Below are 17,891 nucleotides of genomic sequence, written 5' to 3'. Positions count from 1 at the left end.
ATGCTGCTGTTTTACTCTGAATATCCGGCTGATATAAATACTATGTGTCTTTGCCACGGAAGGCGGGGTGAAGAGAGGGTGAGGCTGACATGCTTACGCCAGTTACGCCAATGTCGCCGGTTATGTCAGTGCCGAGTCAAAATGATGTATAAGCATACCCCAAGCGGTGACAATCCTTGGCGTTGCTTTTAGGATTTGTCAGTGATCATCTGAAGGCCGTTAGGAAAACTGCGGGCCGAGTCAAAGGTTTGACGTCTCTGCGACGTGTGAATGGAAAGTAATGAACTGGAGCCGGAATAAAGAATCTTAGTCCCTGAGAATAATCTTGGAAAAGTGCTCCCCTTTCCGGAGCCTCTCAACCGCCGCCTTCAGATATTTTAGCGCAAACGTCACACCATCCACCGCCGACTGTAAGTTCTTCGCCTCTATAAATTCAACCATGTTTCGGAACATCTATCTGTTTCCCACGACAATCCCTCGCAGAGAAACCCCGCGAAAAAGAACTTTCAAAATATCAGGCCGCTCACCTTCAAATCCGCCAGAGGCTCCGACGACGCTCAGAACTCCACCAGGACGCGTGACAAGAATAGACTGACTGAGGGTTGCATAGCCGCCTATGTCGATAACGTGATCCATTCCCCGAGACTCTGGAGTAAGATCCCGACCAGCCTAACCCCAATTCTTGGTTGTGCGATAGTTGATTACGTGTGAAGCGCCAGGTTCTTTCAGGCGACTCGACTTTTCTTGGTTGCTTGTTGTAGCTACGACTGTTGCACCGGCTGCTACTGCAAGCTATTCGTTCGCAATTATCAGTGCCCGATCCAACGCCGCAAGACACACAGGATGCAATGCAGGACATGGCCTTACGTACCTGCAAAGCAGCGATGCTCACGCCTCCGGTTCCTTGCACAAGAACGTGATCGCCATCGTGCACCACCTTGCCCGGGTGTCCGAACAAGGCGTTCCATGCCGTCAGGCCGGAGCAGGTCAAAGTTGCAGCTTCCTCAAATGACAAATTTTTCGGCATCCGAACCAGAGCGGTGTCGCTAAAGACACCAATTTCGCATAAAGTGCCATCCCTTTGCTGACTCAATCCTTGAATCATGTCATCCGTCGTTGCGAATGCCTCATCTGATAAGTGAGTAGCGATGTGCGTAACAATGTTGTCCCCTACGCAGAAATCATGAACATCCGAGCCGACCTCCAGGACAATCTCGGCGTCGTCTGACCCTGGTATAAGCGATTCTTTTACAGGTGTCGGATGCAGGTGCTGAATAAAGGAATTCTTAGCCGAGGACCAGACCTCACAAAAAGATCCCACTTTACCTTTCCGAGCCCTTGCTGCCGGTTAGGGTCTGTAATTCATTGGAATGGAGTGCGCCCACATTGATTTTGGCCAAGTCACGAGGATTCAACGACGCGGCGCGAATTCGAACAAGCACATCTCTTGGCCCAAGAGAAAATGACATTGACGTTGTCTGCAACTCAAGTGAGCCGACGCCCGTCGGAGTGCGAAGCACCCACATCGTAAAGTCGGCTACTTGAAAATCCATCTGTCGAGAAACAGTAGACGCTCAATAATTGAGTCCTAAGTTGGAAAGGCAAACAGAATTGGGTAAGGAAGACAACACACCGAGTCGAAGGGAGACCGACGTGCCTCTTATGTACTTGCTGAACTTGCCAATATTGCTCCCCCAGGTTCTAGGGTTACAACATCGCAGCCAAATCCTTCAAATACGCAGTCCAGCTCGGGCGAGACTGCAATGGCGTCGGGTTCCTCTTTAGATCCAGTGGCCAGGTCGGACGCCGAACGGACGAATTGGTGATCACTCCCGCAGGTCACAAACGTCGCATCATATGACTTCCACATACGCCACCGACAGAAAAGTAAGAGACCGCCACCCTCTTTGATATAAATTGGCACCAGTGACTGAACTTACGACAACACAGGCTGTCGAATCCTACCGGCGTATATCATGTGGATTGCTCTGTAGGCCCCGAGACAGGCCGTCACGCGCGGCTAGCCAGATATCTCTCGCCCACCCTATCTAAATGTCCTTGAAATCTCTCAGGTTCTCACACGTGCCATCATAGACAGTCTGTTAAGTAGCGGTTTGTTAAGATAGAGCGGGAACCATGACTTAAATAACCTCTACACAAAGCAGTCCCCGCTGTTTGTCGCCCTCAGAAGCAACGGAGTTCATCGGTCAGAAGGTCCTCATACTGCACCGGATTAACGAATAGTCAGAATGCTTCCATGCTGTAGAACCGTCTTTCTTGAGGCGTACGCCAGATGAGAATAGACAGACGTAATCGACTGAAATGAAGATAGCCCAACCATCATTTAACGAGATGAACCATATGACTTCCTTTTCGTAGCTGGCACTCTTATGCAACTTCACAGGCGCAGCAATATTAGGGCTCTCGTCTTCCCCAATGGTGTCTCCAGGCCATGGGTCATTTAGAAAGCATCTGGAGTCATTGCATGATCAACTTCCTGATCCATGAAAAGAACGAGCTTGGAGATTCTGTTAAGGGGGTTTGTTGATCACATTTCAGACTTACAATCTATTCGAGCATCATTGACTCATCTCCTCCACTCTTCCCGTTTCTCAGTAGCCCTTCCTCAGTGTGGTCCCATCGCATCTCGAAACCTATCTTACAGGTTTTCAACGACCGAAGATAATGCGGCTCTCGTGTCGGTCAAGCAAACCCCCTTGAAAGTCTCTCCTGCTATCCCTGAAACATAATCTTCAGCGCTTTCAACGGTTGCATACAGTGGGAACGTGGGCAAACCTTTCCGCGGGTTTGCCCGCATGTTCATGAAGTCATGTTGTACCTCTGGCAGGACTGATTGATCGACTACCTATTTGGTCCCTTGGTGAGCTCGCGATGATGAGCATGGTAGGACTGCCAAACCTGGGCTGGACAGTGGCTTCAATTCTTCCAGATTCAGCACCGATACAGAAGAGCTGCGTCGTTTAGTCATCGAGCATTACTCTATGCTGCGTGACAAGACAGGGGCACAGTTTGGATAGTGTAGTGATCGCCGGCCAGGAATACATTCGGTATTGCCCTACTACCCTTTCTCACTGCCCTTGACTCGAAGATCCTAAGTACTGGTAAGGATTGAGCCACCCCCTGGCTACTTTGATGTGCTTTTTGGTCGCAAAGTCCAAGCCAGCGGTGCACTTGCCGGGGGGTGCTTTGGTCGGAGAAATGATAAGAACTTCCCTTGCTTCTAAAAGTGCTTGGGGAAGTGTGAGATAGAATCATCGGGTCGGCCGTTTTGATGGTGCCGTGGCATCTGCTTTTATCCCACCGGCTGCCGCCAGACGCAAAGACGTCTTAGCCATGACATGACCCAGTTTTACCCTAATTCTAGAGTGCTTGGACATTTTCGTTAGTCGAAAGAAGACTATTTCGTAGAGCCAATCATTATGCTAGTTAGCCCAGCCCGGCACAGGGGCTTCAGAGCCTTGCAGCAGCCGGCGGGATGTCGGGCAGACCGATTGACGGTTGCCGGAGAAAGAAGAACTAATTTGACTGGTTTCCTGCAGTAAGTAGAGTGCTACTGATAAACATTTAAAGCTCGATGGGTTTCCTCTACCTCGGTCGGCGCCGTCTATCGAACCATATTCCTTTTCTCGCCGTCTTCATACATCCATTCCTATCTGTTCAAACTCGAACTTAGCAATGGCAAAGACCTTTGGCTTCCTGGTAGTCCTTATGATGTATAGTAACGTCCCTGTTTCTCAATGACCAAATACTAAGTCTAAAGCAGGGCGGTTGTTGCCAATGCTGATAAGCACCGTCTTTGCGCTTGTGTCAGAGATCAGCCTCCTGCAGGCATGATCATTGACGATGAAGCCACAAAGGCCGTTGTCAACGGTTCTGATGGACGATTTGTGTACAGTAAGTCAACAAGCTGTGCGGGAGTTCCGATCTTCTCTTACAGTCTCCAATAGGTGAAGCTTGGTGGTACATCAAACTCCACAATGCCCCCCACGATGGCTCATACGTAAGCGTTGCTCCTCGAGTACCAGTACACTACTAATTCCAGATAGTATCACGCTATCGAAGGAACAGTGAACGGTGCTACTGACGACGGATGGGTTGGCGGTGATGAGTCGAGTGGGCTCTGCAAGCAACATAATGCTGGCAGCACTTGTTTCTCGCCCGTTGATGTCTTTGTCTGGCAGCATTGTGGCGCAAGTAAGGTTTGCTGGACTTCCAAGGCCGCAAGGACTGATATGTACGGAGTACCTCTCCCAAGCTCATAAAATCAAGCGCGTATTCTCGGTACGGAGGGAAGCTACCATAGGTTTCAAGCCACCGTGACAGGTTTGCCGCCTTAATTGCTTGTTGGCGTAAGACATGAGAGAAACTAAGGTGGATGTGACTATGTTGCTGTTGCGGACGTAGGGGATTGGCCTACATGCCGACTCTCAAGGCCGTTCATGCACTAAGCTTTTGAAGGCATAGACTGTGTGGGGATATGTATGACAGAATCGAGAGGGATGAAAGTTTATTTTCAGGTTTGAGCCGTTGGTAAGCAATTGTGCTGAATGCTGATACTGGATGATCCTCAAAATGACTGTGCATTGACTCTCTTCACGCCGAAACCACGCATACCCAAGTGAGGCACAAGCACAAAAGAACCTTTCTTCTCGCGATCTTGCCAATCATTCCCCAGTTTCCATGCAAGTGCCACCCAGGCAAAAGGTCCAATGAACTTTTGTCCATTCAATAGGACAGTGGAATCAAAACCTCTTCAGTCTAAGGGCAGGTAGCATTAGGATCGTCGTTGGTGGCGCAAGGACCCTGAGTGTATATATGTTAGCCTTCTTGAGCCAGACTGAAAAAAGAAAAGGAAGAAAAGCAGTGCGAGACAGCTGTTTCCTCAACCCGTTACATACACCTGAGCACTGTCACACTGAAATTAGCATACGATGATCGCTGATGTGCAAAGTCGTGGGATTACTTACGCAACCGCAATTGCATGTGCCGGGGATGTACGAGCAGCAGTTTCCAGATGGGCGCACAGGGCCCCTCTGAGGGTTGCGGGCAAGCACATTGCTACCCGCTTGGCCTTGGCCTGGAACTGCAATGGCCACGGAGGCAAAGAGGAGGGCGAGAGCGGTTTGAAGCTTCATTTTGTCGTTATTTCTTAAAATGTCTCAGTTGATGTGGTTGTGGTAGTTGTGGGTGTTCGAGGCTCGTAGTTTGTGGATGTGTTGACAAATTTAGACTGCTTTATATATTCGTAAATCTACCCATTTGAAGTGTGTCATCACGCAGAGCCAGAGTAACTAGGATAGTCCTAAGGACTTGTGAAAGTCAAGTTAAAAGGTGAGGGGAATCCATCAATAGAGTTTCTCGGTTTACAAGAGGTCCCGCCGTTTACCCGTAAGGGAATTGCAAGGGGCCAGTAGAAGGTCTCTAGTTGCCAGGCGCGGAGTCTTGAATCACATTGTGCGTTGATCTCCTACTGGCATGCTTACCGCCCAGCATATATTAATCATGATCCAAAAGCTATTGTATTATTTACAAACCTTGATCTCGCGACCGCGACCGTTTGGTAAAGGAGCGTGGCTGGTCATTCGTCGGTAGGAACCCCCCTGTTAAGTTCCTAAAGCCCCACGCAGAGTCCGGCATCACCGGAGAAGTGCATTTTGAGTCTTTGGTTAACGAGGATGATGAGTACCGGCCGCTTTCTTTCTTTTCTCGCATCGTCACGTTGCTGTATGACACTGGGGTATTGAGGCAACAGAAGCATAAGATGGGAGACGTGTTTTGCCCTTCCGATTTACTCACGAGGAGTTAATGAATAATTCAGGTCGCGATTGGTTTTCAGTTTGTAGTGTGATTAGAACGAAAAAATGGTTCCAGCAATGCGTTAGTAAGTTGTACGTCAAAACCTTCTAATGCGCGAAAAGTAACACTGCGATGATGCTTGTTCATGACGGCCATTCTACCTCGGCGTACTGCGGTAACAGCGGATAAGAATCGAAGAAATTCTGACTAGGTTCGAAATCTAACAATCCCTATAACCCTGTAGCTTCAACTTGCGTAATTAACATACTCGTTGCGACCGACGGGTGTAAATATTGTTAAGAGATGCCAAAGGCACTTGGGCAAGATGTCTGCGACGCATGGCCAAGGACCTTATGATCTAGCTCGGCGTTAACACAGCCTCAACGAAGAGTCAAGCTGACCCGAATCCGAAAACGATGGCACAAGGGTGTTAGTGGAGACGTTACAAGCCCCTGCTGACAAGTGGTCCCATCTCAGTACAGATTTAGGTTCAGATGAACCACACTACGGATACGAGCACTACCGCCGAAGCCGAAACCGAATAAGATGGAATCCGCCTGACCCCGACGGAGGAGGATCGGCAATCTCCCAAAAAAGGGTCCGAAGTCACGTCCCCGTCTCCCCCAAACCAGCCGCTTAGAGCGAAATATGACGTATATCAGCTTGCACAATCTACACAAAGCGACGAAGCTCAAGGAGATTGGCTCCTACACGACGCTGTTTGCAATACATACGTCGCGGTCGCTTTCGCAGTTGTGCAAAAAGATCGTTCCAACTTGCAACACCCACACCTCCGCTTTTCATACTATTCAACTGACAACACAACGCGCATAGAAGCCAGAGCTAGTTAGGGGTCTTTCCAATGCCTCACGCGCCGATTACCATTAACCATTGCTCCGCATTCATCGCCAACGTATGGATAGCAGTCAATATGTACGACCAGGCAGGGAATAGATGTCCCAAGCCTGTGGCTAAACTCAGAAAATCAAGTCTGAAAGTGTAGGACCAGGATACCGGTGATATCTTCACAGGTTTTGTTTTAGGTATCGAATAAAGCAGTGATTTGCCGAAAGCGAACGCGTAGGCTCAATCATAGTCTCCCTTTTCCAGTCCCCACTCATGCAACATTTGGTGTAAGTTACTACCAAATAATGTAATCAAATGTTGATGGCAATTTCTCTCGAAGCTGTACGAACCCTGTGCGAGTTCTAACAAGAACATTGCTTTGGACCGAGAGACTTTCTTAGTACAAAGAAGCAAACACGGCACCTCGGCCGGCTCCAAGTAACAATCTCTGCTCCTTGGACAAATGCGTCAATCAGCTTGCAACGAGAGGGACACCGTACTACCATTCCATCGCTTTATCCCTAGTTTTCATGCTCCCTTCTATATCATCTACGCCGTCACTTCTGTTGTCCTCATCATTGACCATATCTTCGCCCTTGTCGCAAAACATTCCATCCTTTCCCGCTGGGAAAAACAGGAGAGTGGCCCGCTCTGAACGAGGTACGTAAGTTTGTGGAGTAAATATTACCATATGAGGGAGATTCCGTCAAAGGGCTGACCTTCAGAAGTATCCCTGCTTCGTGGTTTCTGGTTGAACGCATCTTGTCTCTATGTAGAGAGTGATAGTTCATACAGGATAGGTATGATGTATTACATCTTTCTTTGTGGGCCGCTGTGGCAGACTATCTGAGCACTTGCGCTTTGCCTGGCTTAATCAGACCACGACTTCAGCGTTTCATTGAAGAAACTCAAGTCTTTTGGCGAGGTAAGGAGCAGAAAGGCCCACATAACCTCGCCGGACGTTTGTTGTTTTGTTTGGCAAACATTTTTATAAGTGTCATCTCAAATCTTGACCGACTTACAGGGGGTTCTGTCGTCTAGCCCAAGTTAGGCTGACACAAATTCCCCTCGCCAACTCACATGCAAGGTCCTGCCGACTCTCGATCCCTCAAGGTGCATTTGCCCCTTTGAGCAGTCTACCTTGAGAACTTGACTTCATATGAGAATCACAGACTTACCTTCAAGTACTGATCTGATCATCTCTTCCATCAATAATACGTCCCCGTAGCTCAGTCGGTAGAGCAGCAGTCTTATGTTATCCTCAGCCCTAGCGTAGTATCCTTAAGCTGTTGGTCGTCAGTTCGAGTCTGACCGGGGACAATTCTTTTTTGCTCCTTTCAATATGTGATGTGATCTGCTCATTCGCCTTGAGAAGGATGAAGGAAAGCTGCATGAGGTCGCGCACTTACAGAGGCTGTGCCATATAGAGACACCAAACCTGATCCCTGCCATCCTGGAGGTTGGCGTGACCCATGACGAACATGGAAATCAGCTGATGTATTCCATCACCCATTCGTGCTTGGCACAACGGAGAATGTTTGGAGCGACCTTCAACACGACAATTAGAAAGCTCTGATGAACTCTGCTGTCAGCGCTATTCGAACTTTTCAGAGTGTGCATTTGCAGGACGACAATGTCCTCCAGGAGCACAACACGGACGGAGACTCGACGCCTTCGTCCAAAAGACGATTTGGTGGCCCGGAGACTGGCTATCACTCGTCCATCAGACCCACTCTAGAGATCCTTCTTTATCCCGAAGCCAAAGAATTGTTCATCTGCCAAATCACGGAAGGTTCTGGTGAACTAGCCATTACCACCACTGACGATGATCTCGGCGGCGATGAGTTTAGCCTCGCAGATCTCAATGAACTCAATGACAACATCGTGCTTTGCCATAACGACCTTGAGCCGCGAAACGTTAGGTACTCGTCAGGAATAACGGCTCAGATGAAGGTGGGAGCCCATGGTATGAGGTTGCCGCCATCATCGACTGGGAGATGCCTGGTGTGTTCCCATTTGCCTATGATTTCGGCATCAAGGATCCTTACCTCGGGTCTAACAACCTTTTCTTCAGCTGGTATCGGCTTTTCAAGGAGAAGACAGCCGCATTGGTACCGGCTGGAGGTGTGCAGGACAAACTCATCAAAGCCTTGAAAGTGATTTTCAAATCGAATGACAAGGCTGTACCGGAGAATGCGGGGGTTAATTTCCGGTCGAAACGGCTTTAGTGGGAGTGCTTGGTACTGACTTTGAAGACGAGGAGCGGCTGGGTACGAATGGAAGACGCGGGAGAAATTCCACCTCTTACGAAGGACGAGGAAGAGAAGCTGGAGGATGAAGTACTCGGAGAATTGGGCTACGTATGAATGTGGCGCGACCACCATTGAAACACTTGGATTAATTAGTGTTTGGCGAAAAAAATTTGAAATGGTGACGACACGACAGTTGCGTTTGTTTTTCAACTAGTTCCTTTCCATCGTCGGTTATGAAACTATTGCAATTTGACAACTCAACTAGGCCAGACTTGAAGCTGAATCTTAGAGATCATTGAGATTCAACGACCTTCCTATTTGCCTTCTCTGTAGGTAGGTTCATGGCTATTGAGCATCCTATGTCGTTCAGGCCGCGGCATCGCGCTTCATAGCATCACTTATCCAAGTACCCAGTAGAGCTGCTATGTCGTTGAGCTCCTGCTCGGACACATCGTCCATCTTGTGAGGGCCGGGGGCGTTTCGACCCTTCTCAAAACCGGGGCGCTGTAGAAGTAGGTACAACCACTTCTTTATTTGAGGGAAATCGTCAATCGTAGACAGAGCACTGTACTCTGTGCCAGAGGAGCGGGAAAGTACCACGTCAGTGACGCTGAATGAGTCACACTTCCACAAGAGTGTACTTACTGTAGGCACTAACCCAGGGCCAGATGGCAATGTCAGCAATGGTAACGCGATCGCCAATGATGTAGCCGAAGGCGCTCTGGGCTAAATGAGCGTCCAGGACGCGGTACAAACGACGGGTCTCGTGGACGTAGCGGCTTGGTGCGTAAGGCACCTCCTTGCCAGCAGATCCTATCAGGTGGGGGCATGGCCAGCTGAGACTTCTGGAAACTTCACACTGGGCGCACTCTGTGGACTTCTTACTGGCAAAGTGATTTGCTTGTCCTTGCATGGGACCAACGTCAGCCATCTGCCACGTCAACTAGATATACGTCAGTGCGGATGGATTCAGGTCACTGACGGCGAACAGCATTCGTAAGAATACAGTGGAGCAACCACAACATACCCAGGACACTGTCTCCCAGTACTCTGTAGAGTTGTAGGGATACGAGGTTCTGTTGTCCTTGTCATAACGGGCCACGAGGTATTCCAGAATAGCACCGCTCTCGAAGATGCGTATTTCCCTGCCAAATCCATCGACATCACTCATGGCCGGGATCCGGCCGTTGGGGTTGATCTTGAGGAACCAGGGCTTCTTGTTCGCTTGGGCAACAATGTCGATCGTGACGAGCTGCAGAAATATCATAAATGTGAGACTCCCAGATATTTCTTGTCTCCTGTGAAACGTATTAGGTGGTTATTTCTCCTCACCTTGTATTCCAGATCAAGCTCCGCCAGCAGAATGGTAGGCTTGAGGCCGTTGAGAGTTCCCTCAGTATGGAGAGTGATGTTCGTCTTGATGCCCATTTTAAAATCAGAAGCCGTTCGGCCTATGTATTAATGTGTCGGGTTTGGGAATATGCAACGTATGGACTAATGTTCATAAGGATCAAGAGTGGTACTTGAGGAAAATAGTTGCACCAGACGAGAAAGATGGTCTGGTTTTATATCGTTTTATCTCGCGGTATGTACAACACTGGACATCACAGTTCTTGCAGTTGGCTTCCCGGTAGCTTAGACATGTTACCCCCGCCTCCTTTGTGAGTTGTAGTGCGCGGAACCTCCTAATCACGTAAGAGATCCTGGTGTTCCGCGGAACCTCGTAGTGCGAGATTGCAGAGTTACTTGGCATAATCCTGTCCGGGGTATTTCAGTACAAATCTGGGAGGCCCTGACAAATGACGCGCTTCTCGCGAAAACGGCAACACACGTTTTGCGCCTGTCTAAGCTGGCCGATTCAAAGAAGGCATTTCCGCGCTGTGGATTGAAACTATTGGTTATTAACCACATGCATTGAAATCGCGCTCTCTTCATATACCCCAATAGGTGGCCATAGAGGTTTCTCTGCGAAGCCCAGGCCATCCTGGCCCTCGAATATTTCCCCGTCAGAGTCATACGGCAGTCAACAAGGTGCGCCTCCAGGTGGCAAAATGCGGAAGAAAAGTTAGAAGGGAAGAAGGACATTCCTCCTCTTCCTCTTGTGCCGACTGATCGCTTCGTGCGTGCAATCGCTGGAATAGACATGACAGTTTGAGAAACGCGGTTTCTGGGCATGCACTTGATCATTTTCCTATAGCAGAGGTCGCAAGCCTTCGGCGCCGACACGGTTAACAATGAGCCCCAGTGAAAGCGATTGAAGCAGTCGTCTTTACCTTACGACTCGTTCTCGGGTTCAACATGGTATCTCCAGAACTATGCGGGCCGATAGAATTCAGTTCAGCATAGTTACGGAGAGACTCAGACACTTTTTTGAGCAGGGAGGAAAATAAATGCGAACCACTTCTCGGGCTTCTAGGTTCCGCGGAACCGCCGCTTAGAAATACGGTATGACTACTGTCAGATTCTGATTGCTGAACATTGCTACAACGGATAATGATGTCAGCAGCGAACGCAAGGTACGTATCTCCCGTCACCTCCTGGTCTCTCAATCAAGCTACGGGTCTATTGTTGCTGCTGATGTCACACTACTTTGCGCATCTCGGTACTCTACAGCCCACCTATCTGCTGTCACCAAGCTAAGAGCTCCCCATTCAACGCCGGCTCAAACACAGTCACATTTCGGTCTGAAAAGCCTTTCCAAAATCGTTTGAGCATTAGCACAAGTCGGGACTCTAGTATATAACAAACTGCGGGAAAGTTTGATCCTGTCGTGAGCTTGAACCAAGAACTCCTGTCACACTGGGGCAAGCGACGGATGGATTCGAGTCTTGATTTCAATTCTCAACCAATCTTTTCCAATCCTTGACCGTTGTTCTAAATACTCCATTCTGCCAAGCAAGTTCAAAAACATACCTCGTATGAGCCCCTAAAGCCTTGCGTCAACCATGAACTCATGGTTCTTCAAAGTGCGTGCGACTACTTTGTCTACTTCATAGTAGTATACCCAGTTATCTCTAGCTTCATCAGTTCTTCTGACTCGTTCTTTGACTTCCGCGTCTATATCAAGGTTCTCGGCTGCTACAGCAACCTCAGTCTCGTTGACTCTGCCCAGCACTTGATAAATATCACGATAATGAGGCGATCTGATGCGATCATAATACTGCAACGCAATACCGAGAGACAATCCATGCGACCATGCCCAGCCTAAGCACCTTGAAAGGGCGTATACATCCTCCAAGGCGAAGCCTGCGCCTGCACCTAATGCCCCAGACAATGGATGGCACGCGTCACCAATCAACGCGACCGCATCGTGAGCAACGATCCGATCAAGCCTACTCCCAGTGAACAGAGCAAATTCTTGGCACTCGGCATGGATGCTGAGACGGATGGCATGCCTTACTGGATCGCAAAATAGGTTGAAATCTTCAGCGATTGGGGCTAGGTCGCATGGACGTCCCCAGCTAACGAATTCCTCTTTTCCAGGGGGTCGTGGAATGCGAAGTGTGACCTCGAAGTCGTCGCCACCAAGAGGGCAGGTAAACGCATAGTGGCCGACGTTACCGAGCCAGAAGGTAGGGGCCCATGGAAGGCCATGGATCTCCTTTGCGTCTTTTTGGGAAATCGTCATACGATAGGTGAAGTGCCCGTTGTATCCGAGGTGGTGGGAGGGCGACACAACAGATCTCACAATCTGAAATGAGTTAATAATGTTCTGACGCAGGGTCTTTTCGGCGTACTGATCTGATCCCATCTGCCCCGACTAGAAGGTCAACTTCATCGACGAAGCCATCTTTGAACGTCAACCTGCATCTGCCGCCGGCCACAAAGACAACGGACACCAAACACTTAGACGTCATTATCTTCGATTTGTCAACCTCCTTTAGCAGCGCCGCTTGCAGTTTACTGCGCATCATCCGACAGGTTCGGTGCTGAGGAATTGTGTTTTCGGCGTGGCTAATTATATCCATCAACTCTCCATTGCGTCCATTGCTGGAGTTGACCAGCGTTGTTAGCCACGCAATCGCTTGCAGAGGTTGCGAAGACCTTGAAACGAACCGAATGTGCTTGTTGGAGCCATCCTGACATCTGAAGAAGTCCTCTTTGGAGAAGTGTTTAGCAACACCATTAAACTCCAACAGTCTCCAGGTATTCCGCTGAAGGCTCACGCCGGCCCCCGTTTCGCTAATGGCAGGCTTCTTCTCGTAAAGCGTCCAGCGCACGAAGCTCAGCTTCTTAAATTCAATCGCCGCACTTAGGCCGCCTGGCCCGCCGCCAATAATAGCAACTTTGAGCGGGCGCTGGGGATATAACTGATCCAATGAATCCATTTTGGAACACTCTTAGTCTAAAGAATTGGGATTGAGGCTGAGTACGGTTCACTTCTCGCGACTAGCAGAGTACCTTGTATGATCGAAGGATTGGGAAGGAAGATGACTCCTGAGAGCATAAGAACACATCGATTGCGTAGACTTCTTGTTATCAAGCTTTCCTTACTTAAGCTTACGCTTTCATGCTCAACAATGTCGACTAGAAGTTTGTTCTCGGCGTTTTGAAACAGTTCCGTCGCCGGGTTGCTACATTGACTTTGGGGTGATACCAGTCCGTCCGATTTTGAGCTTTGCTGTGCATGCGGGCACCTCTAGCTGATCGGATGACATGAGGCCTATATGACTGATTGTTTAGCTCTCTACTTATAATTGGCGCTGTAATCTTCGTTGTCATTGTCGTCGTCTTCTTCATCCTTATGCTTGTCTGCACCGTGTCTATCCTTCCAGATAAGACATTTGCCATACCTGCACTGTTGAAAACAATACTCGAACAGCGGCCCGGCAAGTTTACGGATTAACTGCACACTCTACTTCTCAAGCTGTGGTCGTTCCAATATGTGTGAGCACGTCAGCGCTCACAACCAGGTTTCGAATGTCAAGTATCTAAGGTATGGAGGTAACAAGAATAAAATGTGAAATACTGCAATACTGGTCTACCGATTCAAGCCGAAACTGTAAAGGGGGAGGTAATTGAATCAAATCGGCACCTGCAATCGGCGAGCCCGAGAGCTCAATTTCCGCTAATTAGCCATGTCATGCCCACTCCAGTCCAATGCATCGTGCGCTCGTTAGGGTGTGAGATCAACGAACGTTCTCTTGGCAGTACGTTGTACTTTTGGGCTCAAACCGTTGTACTTTACGGTATAAACAACAGGACCCATATAGTTAATGATCGGAGGCCGGAGAAACCTTTATAAGGGGTATTCCGAGTACTAACCTAAAGAAGCTCCGTATTCCCCGGATAAGCTCCACTTTACCCGATTAGGCTAGCCGTTTTTGTTCGTTTTTTGTCGTTTTTTATCGACGGTACGAGTACGTTGATTTTTACGTAAAAAACGCGATTTCTCAATCCCTAGCGCTCGTCTATTCCTCAAACTCTATTGTTGTTCAAATGTCACTACCTCTAACCAATACTTCTTCACAGAATTGTGATAGATCCAAAGTATAAATACAATCAATCTCCCAGAGATGCCAAGACCATCCCTTGCAACACAAACGTTCAAGACGCAACAAAAAGATACACGACTCAGGTCTCAACGACAAATACTACACAGTAGGAACCTAACCGCAACCTCACCATGCAGCCCTCCTACATCTTTGCTTTGTTGTGCGCCACTTTCTCTACTGTCGTCGCGGAGAGATTCCAAGCGTTCGGATCTACTGATTGCACCGGCGTAGCAAAGACCGACGTTACTATCAGCGCCTTCGACTGTCGCGTCCTGTCACAGCCGGGATCCTTCTTCGCACAGGCACTCCCTGGAAACTGCGGTTGGTTTGCCTTCTCGGGAACCGATTGTGGAAAAGGAGAAGGTTTCGGTTCCTTTAAGGAGGGTGTCTGCTCCACCGAGACAACATCAGGAGGCGCCGCCAGCAACGTGCAGAGTGTTATGATGAAGTGCACTTGAGAACATGTAAGTTGCTTGATGTAGAAAATTCATTCGAAAGTATGAGGCTAATCTTGTAGAAGGGAAGCTAAGAAATCGAGAGAGTGGAAATTTTGGTAACCACGCGGGCAAATAGCGGCTCTGGTGGTTTCGGTGTTGGGGGGAGCTTGTGCCTTGCACGGCAGGACAAGACTTTTAAATACGGTCAAGAAGAAGGAATGTCATGCAGATGGCAACAGTGTTCCTTACAGTTCTCCTTTCAATTGATTTAATTGTACTTACAGCGGCTATTATTCTCTGTTTCACTAACTCTCTTTCACGTCTCCACCGGCTCCGAGGAACCGAATGACATTGATCTTCATCCGTTGGCTCACTGGTGGAGTCCGTTGGTTGCAAGTGACGAGAAGAAGCATCGGACGAATGGCCATTCCTGGTCCAACGGCAAAGTGGCGGATGCGGCACATCCAATGATTATCTATCGAAGAGCTCCTCTTTTGTTGGGATGCATCAGACGATTTCCCGTTTCTCACGCTGAAGCGCCAATCTCGCCGCTTCCTGCTTCGTCCAAGAGAACAATTGAGCACTCAAGTGCACACGTAAACGACTTTAAGTATCTTACCGAACGACCTCAGGTAGTTGCGGTCGCTGAGACGCCTTCCCCCTGTTCCTGCTCTTGATGGTTGACGTTTTTTTGGTTGGTTCTTTCGGTCTCCAAGTATGCACTACTACCTATGTACGTGCAGTGGCCATCGATGTGCCCCAATTGCAGTGAATTACCTACCTAGGTAGGGACCTGGCAAGGTGGGGTCAATTCGGTTTCATCTCTCGAGCCGCCTGCAGGGATGAAAGCTAGTGTCTACGAGTCTAAGGATCATTACCCGGGGGTTTTTGCGCTTGCGCAGAACCCCCTACTCACGTAGGGGGCGAAAATACTGGGTTTCTATGCAAAGAACTGGTTTCCACCCCTAATATCACTAATAACTCTATAGCCCTAAGCCTAAAAAACGCTTTTTATAGCTTAAAATTAACCTTAAAAAATCGTAAAAATTCCTATATAAGCATAATATTTATATATATTAGCACAGGTATAAGCGTATTTAGGGGCGTGGTATATACGCCTATATAGTATAAGGTTATAGATAGGCTTATGTTATGATAAAAGGTGATAATCCTAAGTATTTATAGGTATTTAATCGTATAGATAATAATAAGGGAATTAATATATTATGATGACTTTAGTTATTATTACTTATATAGTTAGTAGGTTTCCTCCTCTAATAGGGAAAGGTAAGGGGAAAGATAATCTAAAACATAACCTACTAAACTACTAATTATATAAGGTGCTTATATAACTATATATATTATATAATTAATATTATAGTTATAGGTTATAATAAATAGAGTATTTTTATATAAGGTTTTATACCTTAAACTTTATTAGTTTATTTTATATAGATTATTAAAATAAGTTAAGTATTATTATTATTCTTATATTATTATTATTATTATAAAAGAATATTATATATTAATATCCCCCCTTAAGGTATATACAGCTAATTTATAGTATATAGCTTACTCACTTAATATATATATACGTTATAGGTATAAAAAACTTAAAAACCTCATAGGAAAAATAAGAAAAATATTCCTATAATATATATAATATGTTTATAACTAGTTAAAAAACTCTTATTAAATAACCTTATAGGTAAAAAGGTAAGAGAAAAACTAGTAAGTTATTTCTTTAATACAGTTATTATTATTATTATCATTATTATTATTATTATTATTATTATTATTATTATTAATTATATTTATTATAGTATTAAATATAACTTTACCTACTAGCTTAGTTAATATATCTATAATATTAGACTTAGAGTCTATATAAAATAATATATAATCTTTATTTAATAAAGATTCTCTAGTAAAGTAATATTTTATATTAATATACTTAGATTTCTTATAAAATTTAGGATTTTCAGCTAGCCTTTTAGCTACTAAGTTATTTATAAAAATCTTAGGCTTTTTAATAAGATTAAATCTTAGTTTATTTAAATTATAATTATAGTTATTATATAGGTATAAAGCCTCTTTAATAGCTTTAGTTAAAGCTATATATTTAGCTTTATAAGTAGATAAAGCTATAATTTTTTATTTTATAATACTATAAGATACTATATTATATAAACCCTAGTAAAATATATAAACTAATGTAGATTTTCTATTATCTAGGTCTCTAGCTTAATTAGAGTCTAAATAACTTATTATATCCTAAATTTTATTATTACTATAGTTATAATATATTCCTTTATTAAGATATTTATTTAAATAACCCTATAAATAATCTAAAGTTATAAAATGCTCTTTAGAAGGGTTTATTATATATCTTAATAATATTATAATAGCTAAAGCTATATTAAATCTAGTTTTTAAAACTAGATATAAAAATGCTCTAATTTACTATTAAAACTATAGGATTTCTTCTTTAGAAGTATAATATTTATTTATATATAGTTTTATATTATCTCTTATAGGAGTTATAAATAGACTTATATTTATTTTATTATATTTATTTAATATCTTTTATATATATTTAGTTTAATATATAAAGAAAGACTTATTAGGTCTATCTATTTTAAACTTATAGCTTAAAAAGGTACTAAGCTCCCCTAATATTTATATTTTTATATATTACCTTAATATATTATATATATAATCACTAGTAGTAGTATTATTAGCTACTAATAATATATTATCTATATAGTAACATATTATAGCTTTATAGCTATTTTTATTAAGTATAAATACTACTTCATTATAAGGTGAAACAATAAATCCTAATTTTATTAATATAGCTTTTAAGTAGTTATACTATAGTCTAGGGCTTTATTTTAACCTATATAAAGCTTTAATAAGCTTATAGTAATATTTACTATTATTAGACTTATAGTTATAATTAGGATTAAATTCTAACTTATTAGTAGTTTTATTATATAAAAAACCTATTAGTAATATTATATATATATCTATATCTATATTAG

At 45.3% G+C, this 17,891-nt stretch overlaps 6 protein-coding genes across 6 annotated transcripts; 2 read left to right on the top strand and 4 right to left on the bottom strand.

Moving 5' to 3' along the window:
* Positions 1 to 306: 306 nt before the first annotated feature.
* On the bottom strand, positions 307 to 1,526 carry GCG54_00014692 (Zinc-type alcohol dehydrogenase-like protein; the record flags this gene model as incomplete). The annotated part of the gene is given in 4 exon segments (XM_045414515.1): positions 307 to 453; positions 469 to 595; positions 675 to 1,270; positions 1,386 to 1,526. The coding sequence occupies 4 exon segments, from the start codon at positions 1,524 to 1,526 to the stop codon at positions 307 to 309; spliced, it is 1,011 nt and encodes a 336-aa protein (XP_045260637.1).
* A 3,253-nt stretch (positions 1,527 to 4,779) lies between these two features.
* On the bottom strand, positions 4,780 to 5,156 carry GCG54_00014691 (uncharacterized protein; the record flags this gene model as incomplete). Its single annotated transcript, XM_045414514.1, has 2 exons — positions 4,780 to 4,824; positions 4,989 to 5,156. The coding sequence occupies 2 exons, from the start codon at positions 5,154 to 5,156 to the stop codon at positions 4,780 to 4,782; spliced, it is 213 nt and encodes a 70-aa protein (XP_045260636.1).
* A 3,082-nt stretch (positions 5,157 to 8,238) lies between these two features.
* Positions 8,239 to 9,029, top strand: GCG54_00014690 (uncharacterized protein; the record flags this gene model as incomplete). Its single annotated transcript, XM_045414513.1, is given in 3 exon segments — positions 8,239 to 8,585; positions 8,597 to 8,864; positions 8,919 to 9,029. The coding sequence occupies 3 exon segments, from the start codon at positions 8,239 to 8,241 to the stop codon at positions 9,027 to 9,029; spliced, it is 726 nt and encodes a 241-aa protein (XP_045260635.1).
* A 252-nt stretch (positions 9,030 to 9,281) lies between these two features.
* GCG54_00014689 (Glutathione S-transferase-like protein tpcF) lies at positions 9,282 to 10,343 on the bottom strand (the record flags this gene model as incomplete). The annotated part of the gene is made up of 5 exons (XM_045414512.1): positions 9,282 to 9,487; positions 9,561 to 9,728; positions 9,801 to 9,858; positions 9,943 to 10,167; positions 10,248 to 10,343. The coding sequence occupies 5 exons, from the start codon at positions 10,341 to 10,343 to the stop codon at positions 9,282 to 9,284; spliced, it is 753 nt and encodes a 250-aa protein (XP_045260634.1).
* A 1,498-nt stretch (positions 10,344 to 11,841) lies between these two features.
* Positions 11,842 to 13,243, bottom strand: GCG54_00014688 (Salicylate hydroxylase; the record flags this gene model as incomplete). The annotated part of the gene is made up of 2 exons (XM_045414511.1): positions 11,842 to 12,606; positions 12,653 to 13,243. 2 exons carry the CDS (start codon positions 13,241 to 13,243, stop codon positions 11,842 to 11,844), a joined length of 1,356 nt encoding a protein of 451 aa, XP_045260633.1.
* A 1,298-nt stretch (positions 13,244 to 14,541) lies between these two features.
* GCG54_00014687 (uncharacterized protein) lies at positions 14,542 to 14,868 on the top strand (the record flags this gene model as incomplete). Its single annotated transcript, XM_045414510.1, has 1 exon — positions 14,542 to 14,868. The coding sequence occupies one exon, from the start codon at positions 14,542 to 14,544 to the stop codon at positions 14,866 to 14,868; it is 327 nt and encodes a 108-aa protein (XP_045260632.1).
* Positions 14,869 to 17,891: the final 3,023 nt, after the last annotated feature.

This window comes from Colletotrichum gloeosporioides (genome assembly GCF_011800055.1).
Source record: "Colletotrichum gloeosporioides strain Lc1 chromosome Unknown consensus_66, whole genome shotgun sequence".
Classification (NCBI taxonomy): domain Eukaryota; kingdom Fungi; phylum Ascomycota; class Sordariomycetes; order Glomerellales; family Glomerellaceae; genus Colletotrichum; species Colletotrichum gloeosporioides.
The sequence above is the reverse complement of the archived record's forward strand: the minus strand, read 5'-3'. Positions and strand labels throughout refer to the sequence as shown.